Raw genomic sequence first — 8257 nt, forward strand, 5'->3', positions numbered from 1 at the left:
GAATCTGATTATTCAGGTCCGAGCTCAATCAGGGACCTGATTGATTGATTACCTGATTGATTATCTGATTGAGAAAATCAAGATTCAAGATCTATGCCTTGGCACCAAACCCTGTTAACAATCGGCATTGTCGCATTCTGCGCATTTTTTAACATCTTCCTGGCGCCACGACTACCACTCATGGAAGCAATTGTTCTCGTTCTCCACGTTGCGGGCGTATTCGTCATTATCATACCTCTCTGGGTGACTGCACCTCGTGGCAATGCTCACGACACGATCTTGAATTTCACAAACGGCGGCGGGTGGCAATCCGATGGTCTTTCGTACGCAATTGGCATAGTGCCAATGATTGGAATGCTTATTGTAAGCTAATGAGCAGAGCGCTCTGACGGCCTTCCGATAGGGTTGATTCGTTTATGGACACCCACGCTAACGCTATTAGGGATATGATTGCTCCATCCATATGTCCGAAGAGACTAACGATGCATCGCGAACGATTCCACTTGTCGTGTTGTGGGCGGTAGCTGCCAATGCCCTAATGCTGATTGTTGTTGGAATCACATTCATCTTCTGTCTTGGAGACCTTGACAGTGTCCTTAACTCCCCTACCGGACAACCTATGATTCAGGTATTCTATAATGCGACCCAGAGCCAGGCTGGAACGGGGGTAATGGTTGCCGTGGTCATTGTCGTTTTTGTGTCGGCTTGCGTTGGGCAGGTAGCTACGGCTTCGCGTCAGATGTGGTCGTTTGCGCGCGACCAAGGTAAGTCACAGCCGCATACTCCACAAGAATTGTGTTTTGCAAAAACTCTGCTTACCAAACATTTCCAAAGGATTTCCAGGTTCCAAATTTCTCGAGAAGGTGCCCGCGGTATGGAATATTCCCATCAACGCCATTCTACTGTCTGCTATCATCACCTCCTTGTTGTCTTTGATCAATCTCGGTCTGTATCATCGCCCAAGCCTGAGGAACGAAAAACATACTGAATGGATGAATCAGGATCCCAAACCGCCTTCAACGCTTTCAATTCACTCGGAACTGTCTCGATCCTATTCTCTTACACTATCACGATAGCGTGCTTGATTTGGCGTCGACTCTTTGGTGCGCCGCTGCCACCGAGAAGATGGTCGCTTGGACGAGTTGGATTACCGGTCAATGTGGTTGCCTTGTGTCTAACTACGCCCATGCTATTCTTCTACGTTTGGCCAGTGTACTTCCCTGTCACTATGGAGAACATGTAAGATACTTTCTCAAATCACGACTTCTTGAGGAGAGCTGACATCAAAACGTGCAGGAATTGGTCTAGCACAATGCTTGGAGGTGTTGCTATCCTTGCATATATCTACTATGTTATTCAAGGACGACACTCGTACGATGGTCCCGTGGTGCTAGTTAAGCGCGATGCGTTGTAATGCATCGCATTTTGGAACCTCCTACTTTCAACCCCATTCTTTTCTCATTCATGCTATTGAAACCCTTCAATCGGATATTGACGTCATGGGACTGATTGATGCTAGTTTCCAGTTCGCGCCCGAAAGCCTGCGGACCTTCGAGTGCACTTGCAAACGGATTATGTCAACGAAAGATATTCGAATTGATGCCGAAGTGCCTTTTCGCCGGAAATCGCTTGTCCGGATATCTCTCTCAGAGACAGTGGCTACCGATGCTTGATTTCGAAACATTGATGGAGAGATACCGCCTTTCGAAAGGTCGGCGGAATTTGTCGAAATAGACGAGATGCTCGCATTATTGACGTTCAACGTATTGACTAGTCCCAGCTGTCACCTTTGCAGGTCCTCGACATTTACAGAGCACGCTAAGAAAGTCGCGGCTTCCACATTGGGTCGCGTGATTGGTGAGATGCATGACTCACGCGAAGCTTCGTCATGTGCCGCCTTTGTACAACACGCCCTGTCGGATGGTCGACGTCGCGAAGGCGAAGCGTTCCTAAGGTAGGCTACAAGAATCGTCCAGAGGTGATCGCAAAACTTGAAGACATTTGGCGCATCGTCTATCGTGTGGACGACATCAAATCTTGCGCCATGTCCGCCCTCAGACTTTCAGGCTGCGTGATCTTACTAAATGGTTTCCCTGGCGTCGGCAAGCTGACCATCGCGCGGTGCCTACAGTCGGCTCTTGTCAATGTCAGGTCCCGACTCATTGACAATCATCTCATGATTGATCCCGCCGAAGCAATCTATCCTGGCCGAGGAGCTCCGTATAGAGTATTTCGGGACCGGATGAGACAAGCCATTTTCGATGATCTCAAGGCCCTTCCCGAGGATGATACCGTTCTGATCATGACATGCTCACTTGGAGCAAACTTTGAGGATGCCGCAGTGTTTGCGGAGTATCTCGAGGTGGGTTGACCAGTGGATTATACGTTAAACCCATGCCGTTCTGCGGTCCGACTGACTATGTGTTCTTCACTAGGTTGCTAGATCTCGAAACATGCCCTGCTATACGTTCACAATGTATTGCGTAAGAGAGCAACACAAACTGCGACTTCAGTCCCCTGATAGAATTCTGGGTGAAAGGAGCAAGCTAGTGCAGCCAGGCAAGTCAATCATGCCCGAAAACAGTTATAAAACACGTGAAGAGAGCGTTCCTAACCAACGGATCCACAATAGCTGTTCTTGACGATTTGCTATCGAACAACGAGTTGCTGAATCCGTTCGATCGATCTCTCGGATACGAGTTCGAAATCGGCATGCACTTAAAGCACAGCTCGTTAGACGTAATTGAGCTCACGCCCGAAGAAAGCGCCGACCGCATCCTCAATATTATCATACAGGACTTGGAGGGCGCGGGCGGCAAGGACTAGCCTATGCTAATGAGTATACCATTTCTCCAACGGTATCGACTTCGAGATTCCAGGCACTTATAGAGAAAGGCAAAGAATTTGTCTAGAATAATAGCCACATCTGTCATAAGCTCAGAAGTTGAACACAGTAGTGTCACAATTGTTTTCAACATCGCGACGTATACCGGCGCCTCTAGTTGAACAGCAATAACGCAAGCGCGTTCGGAAGGGCATATTATTCCAACTTATGGGTGAAGGTTGTAAAGGCAATGACTGAAAACACGTATAACATAGGTTCGGCTAACAGAGCAGCTGCTGAACGTACTCTCTCGTCCCCTAGTGGGAGATGGAATCCTCGTAGTGATGTCTTTTCGCAATGCGTCGTCTGAAACGCGCTAGGGAACTCTCACCAGCGTATTTAAGCTCAGAGAACATTCAATACTTGCAGAAGGTGCTCTTCGCAAGACAGACATGGCTGCGCAACGTATCGAGATGATACAATCTCGCGTTCGCATTTATTGATACCCCGAACACGTGCTCGCCGTGCTGTGCAACTGAAACGCGTACACAACTAGGCGGCTGCATCCTACAGCGCCACAAGAGCCCTATTCAGGCGAGGATCGGCGGTGCTGTGTCAGTACAGCTCGTTCCGCTTAGGTGAGACTAGCGTTGCGCGCAGCGTCTGACGTTGCCATTGGCTTGCTCGTTATTTTGGAACATGCAAGCCGACCCAGCATGTCTTGGCTCCCAGGCATCAGCACTCGTTCATTTCTTAGTGGACCGCTCGCATATCTGGTAAGGTACCCGTGATCTTGTAGAGCGGCAGAGGCAGCATAAATACAATGTCGTAGCTTTGACAGTGGGTAGCCATTCGCTACTCACTACAGCGATCGAATCATCTCTTTTACGAAAGAAGACACTCTCAATATCCTCGAGATGTTTTTTGGATCTCACGCAGCTCTCGTCGTGGTATGCATTGTCGCGTTCTTCGATGTTGTGGCACAGGCCAACGATGATCTGAGATGGGTGCCCTTTGACCGCCAACAATTCAACGGAAGTGTTGCTCTGGACACAAATGCTGACGTTCAGCTGTACTGGAAAATTGGGGAAGAGTACTCGACGTTTGGCATCGCTTCTCGATCAAGCGGCTACCTGGCTGTAGGGTTCAGTCAAACTGGTGCCATGACTGGTGCCGACATTGCTGTTGGGTATACAGACCAAGACGGCGTATTCAGCTTCGAGAACCGCCATGCATCCGGTTTCGTGACTCCAGAGGTCTCGCAGGATCAAGAAGGCAACATGCGTTTCAAAGAAGGATATCAGGCCGATGGAGTCACTGCCTTCATTTTCGAGAAAAAGAACAAAGCCAGCTGCCTTGAAACACAAGCCGACGTTGCCGTAACCTCGTGGCAATGGATGATCTACGCTTTCTCGCAGGACAACAGCTTTTCCCAGCATGGTCCTGGCGAGAATGGCAAGAAGTATGTCAGACTCGGCAACGGGAAGGTGATATCCACACTCGACACTCCAGCCATGCCCGGAACCAGGAACTGGACAATCACGCAGCCTGAGGTAATGATCCCTACCGCAGAGACAACCTATTGTTATAGTCTTCACAAGGTGCCTGTGGCCAACAAGAATTTCCTGCTCGCCGAGAGACCAACCCAGTCCAGTCCGCTTTTGCATCACTTAGTTGTCTATGCATGCTATGGAATGCCTCAAGGCCTTAAGGAAATGGAAGGCAAACAGCCCAACTGCGAATGGGAAACTTTCTCCAACCCTTGCAGCGGATTCGTGACAGAGTGGGCTCCTGGCATGTCTGGCCGTACATTCGAACCTGGATACGGTAAGCCCTTCGGCTCCGAGCTCTATGAATATGTGATGTTTGAGACCCACTACAACAACCCCGAAGGTCTGGAGGGAGAGAAAGATGCTGCGAGTTACACATTCCTGTACAACGACATTCCTGTGGAAACAGAAATCGGTACGCTAACCCTGGGCGACCTTCAAGTGACCGGTTGGTTCCTTGAGCCTGGAAAAGAGCTTGTCCCTCATTCGACGGTCTGCACACCAGAATGCACTCGAAAGTGGCCCTCGGAGGGGATCACTGCCGTCTCTGTGTTTCATCACATGCACTACAGAGGCCGCAATACCAAGGTCCAAATCATTCGTAATGGCACTGAAATCAGCTCGTTATCCTCACTTCGCGACTTTGAGTACGGGTATCAATTTTCTAAGAGCTTGGATGAGATCAAACTTCTCCCGGGGGATAAATTCATCACAACTTGCGAATACGATACCTCAAAAGATACCGAACCAGTGCCGGGTGGCCTGTCGAGCCAGGAAGAAATGTGTTTCGCTTGGGTTGACTATTACCCAGCAAACGATGTTCTCGCCTGTACGCAATTCGATCTAGGGAGCGCCGCCGAGAATCAGATCAATGGCACAGTGGCGGTGTGTATGGAGTCCACTGCAGAGGCTCCGGATGTTGTTCCATCGGCCTATTTGAATTCCACTTTCGAATCGCTCCCCGTTACCGGTGACAACTGCCCAGCGGCAAGCTCCCCGGGATCGAACCCGCCTGGGAGCTCTGATGAAGCAGCTGTCCTGAGCACATGTCCGGAAACTGAAGTCTGTTTCTCGATCCACGTACCACGGGAATCTGCAAGCTCCGGGTCCGGAGACATCTATCTTCAGTTATCGGCGCCAACGACGTACTCCTGGGTTGCCCTTGCGCAAGGCACGACGATGACAAATGCCAACATGTTCCTCATGTATAGCTCAGCCGATGGCACAAACGTGACCCTGTCACCGCGGAATGCACCAGAACACTCCATGCCCACACGCAATGATGCTGCGAACGTCTCCCTTTTGGAAGGCTCCGGGATCTCCGACGGCAGGATGACAGCCAATTTCAGGTGCAGCAATTGCCATGAGTGGAGCTCAGGTGGCATGAGCTTTGCCAGTGACAGTAGCGACTGGCTGTATGCATACCGCCAGGGACCATCGATTGTCTCCGACGACACGAATGCTGCAATAAGCATTCATGATAGACACGGAGTTTTCCAGTGGAATCTTTCCCGAGCCACTGGAGGCTCGAAGTTGAACCCTTTCACCGGTGCGGCAGGGAACACGACATCAAACTCCCCCGCGAGTGTGTCAGGATGGGAAAGGCTGTCAGCAACCGTCCGACGGCGCTTCGTGCAAGCTCATGGGGCTCTGGCAGCTGTTGCCTTCGTCGCAATATTTCCTACCGGTGCTTTGCTTGTACGTCTAGCCAGCTTCAGTGGGTTCGCTTGGGCTCATGGTGCTTTGCAGATCTTTGGCTACACCGTCTTCGTCGCTGCAGCTGGTCTGGGAATTTTCATGGCGAGCTCAAGTGACAGGTTACAAGAACCTCACGCGATAATCGGCATGGTTCTTCTCGCAGTATTCTTCTTCATGCCATTTGTTGGTGTTGTCCATCACAAGGTGTTCGGGAAAGTACACAAGCGGACTTGGTGGTCTTACTCTCACATCTTCGTTGGGCGGTTTGGTGTTCTCCTCGGCATGATCAATGGTGGCCTTGGTCTTCAACTAGCTGATGCCGGCAGATCTCCGAAGATTGCATACGGTGTTCTGGGAGGACTGATGGGAGTCGTGTACTGCGGCGTTGTCTTTTTCGGCGAAATCAGACGTGGCAAAACGCTTCCACGAAATGTCGCGACCGTCTCGAAGCCAAAGCAGTTGGGTCCAGATGATAGTGATAGAGCTGCATCTCCGGAGCGTCGCCTGCCATGATAGTATAGCAGCATGAAAATCTGGTATTATTATGCGATGAGAGGTAACTCTGCTTTGGTGACTAAGCAGGCTTTCCCGCCGCCCCACGTTCCGTTCGGTCCGTCGCCGCATCGCTTCGCACCCCGTCAGTCCGGTGTTTCGTCCAGGCACGCCGCTACGCAATCCCCCGCATGGAGGCGTGGGCGTGTGACGTGCGGCTTTCATACCACGCGGACTTTTGCATTTGCAAGCGTCAAATAGCTCCCGTCTACTAAACCCTCCTAGGCTCTCTGTTCCATCAGTACTCTCCAGCTGGAGTGCTAAGGTAGGCATCCTACGCCAGTGCTGTCCTTGTCTCTCTCGACTCTTCCGTACGTCTTCTCTCCCTCACTGCCCTGCATGGTCAACATGCACTTTATCATCACTTTCGCACTGGTGGCACAGGCCCTGGCCATAAGCAGCGACCAGCAGCAGCAGCCCTTGGTCAAGAATCCCAGAAAGTATTCCGTCCAGACGCCTCCCTTGGATACAGACTGGACATATCAGGTGGGAACAAATCCGTGGCCCCAGTATCCCAGACCAAAGCTGGTCCGGTCTCAATGGAAAAGTTTGAATGGCATTTGGACGTACTCGAGCGCATCGAGTCGCGGCGCTGTTAGCGATCCGCCGTTCAATACTACACTGTCGCAAGAGGTTTTGGTACCATTCTGCTTGGAGAGTGGCTTATCTGGCATACAAGGCTCAAATACGATCTACTCCTGGTACAAAACCGCCTTCACAGTGCCATCCTCGTGGAAGAGCGAGCGAGTGCTGCTGAACTTTGGAGCCGTTGACTACGAGGCGACAGTGTTCGTCAACGGCCACAATGCTACGTTTCATCGCGGTGGCTATTCTGCTTTCAGCGTCGACGTGACCGACTATCTTAACGGCCAGCAGAATGAACTGTACGTGCCCGCCATCCCCTTGAGCAGCAATGACTGACTCCTGTAGCATCGTTTTCGCCTTTGATCCCACAGACGGCGATGACTTCGTTATTCCAGTGGGCAAGCAAACCCTGAACCCTTCGCATATTTTCTACCGGCCATGTAGCGGCATCTGGCAGACTGTCTGGATCGAGCCTGCTCCCAAAAACCACATCAGCGACCTGAACATCAACGGTGATGCTGGCGGCCAAGTCAACCTGACAGTCATTGCCTCTCAGAGCAAGAGCTCGAGCGTGGACATTACCATTCGCGAAAAGGCAAGCATGCAGCAAAACATCCGAATTGTGCAAATGAAGCTGAGAATGTCTAGGGAAGCAAAACTCTTGTGGCAAAGCATAGCGGCTTTGTGGGATCCCCGATCACGTTCACCGTGCAGTCGGCCAATCTTTGGTCTCCAGACTCCCCGACCCTCTACGATGTCTCTATCAAGATGGGAGCGGACAACATAACCACCTACACCGGCTTCAGAACGGTCAGCAAGGATAGGGCCAATGGCGTGCAAAGAGTCTTTTTGGTGAGTCTGAGTGCATCAACCTGAAGATGCTCTGGGGTAGAGTTTACGTTCCTTCTCTGGCGTCCTTACGCTTTGCATGCGGGATTGGACCGAACCTCCAGTGCTGTTATTGGTTCGGTTGGTGCTGGTTCTGTGGTCAAACCGACACCAACCGGCAACTCGACATGTAAGAACCATTTGACCAGATGGTGAACCA

At 51.1% G+C, this 8257-nt stretch overlaps 4 protein-coding genes across 4 annotated transcripts; all 4 read left to right on the top strand.

Moving 5' to 3' along the window:
* Positions 1–180: 180 nt before the first annotated feature.
* WHR41_09379 (uncharacterized protein) lies at positions 181–1414 on the top strand (the record flags this gene model as incomplete). The annotated part of the gene is made up of 5 exons (XM_069377982.1): positions 181–363; positions 443–764; positions 835–945; positions 1002–1239; positions 1297–1414. 5 exons carry the CDS (start codon positions 181–183, stop codon positions 1412–1414), a joined length of 972 nt encoding a protein of 323 aa, XP_069224892.1.
* A 474-nt stretch (positions 1415–1888) lies between these two features.
* WHR41_09380 (uncharacterized protein) lies at positions 1889–2826 on the top strand (the record flags this gene model as incomplete). The annotated part of the gene is made up of 3 exons (XM_069377983.1): positions 1889–2362; positions 2436–2559; positions 2633–2826. The coding sequence occupies 3 exons, from the start codon at positions 1889–1891 to the stop codon at positions 2824–2826; spliced, it is 792 nt and encodes a 263-aa protein (XP_069224889.1).
* Positions 2827–3628: 802 nt separating this feature from the next.
* Positions 3629–6653, top strand: WHR41_09381 (uncharacterized protein). The gene is made up of 2 exons (XM_069377984.1): positions 3629–6072; positions 6124–6653. The coding sequence occupies exons 1-2, from the start codon at positions 3742–3744 to the stop codon at positions 6583–6585; spliced, it is 2793 nt and encodes a 930-aa protein (XP_069224890.1). The 5' UTR covers positions 3629–3741; the 3' UTR covers positions 6586–6653.
* A 319-nt stretch (positions 6654–6972) lies between these two features.
* WHR41_09382 (uncharacterized protein) lies at positions 6973–8085 on the top strand (the record flags this gene model as incomplete). Its single annotated transcript, XM_069377985.1, has 3 exons — positions 6973–7508; positions 7555–7804; positions 7858–8085. The coding sequence occupies 3 exons, from the start codon at positions 6973–6975 to the stop codon at positions 8083–8085; spliced, it is 1014 nt and encodes a 337-aa protein (XP_069224891.1).
* Positions 8086–8257: the final 172 nt, after the last annotated feature.

This window comes from Cladosporium halotolerans (assembly GCF_011745625.1).
Source record: "Cladosporium halotolerans strain TM138-S3 chromosome Unknown Sca165, whole genome shotgun sequence".
NCBI lineage: Eukaryota > Fungi > Ascomycota > Dothideomycetes > Cladosporiales > Cladosporiaceae > Cladosporium > Cladosporium halotolerans.

Bases quoted from the DNA above. Each gene is read 5' to 3' on its own strand.
- WHR41_09381 (XM_069377984.1), top strand. From the start codon at position 3,742: ATGTTTTTTGGATCTCACGCAGCTCTCGTCGTGGTATGCATTGTCGCG. The intron at 6,073-6,123 runs GTACGTCTAGCC...GGTGCTTTGCAG, and splicing joins TTCCTACCGGTGCTTTGCTT to ATCTTTGGCTACACCGTCTT.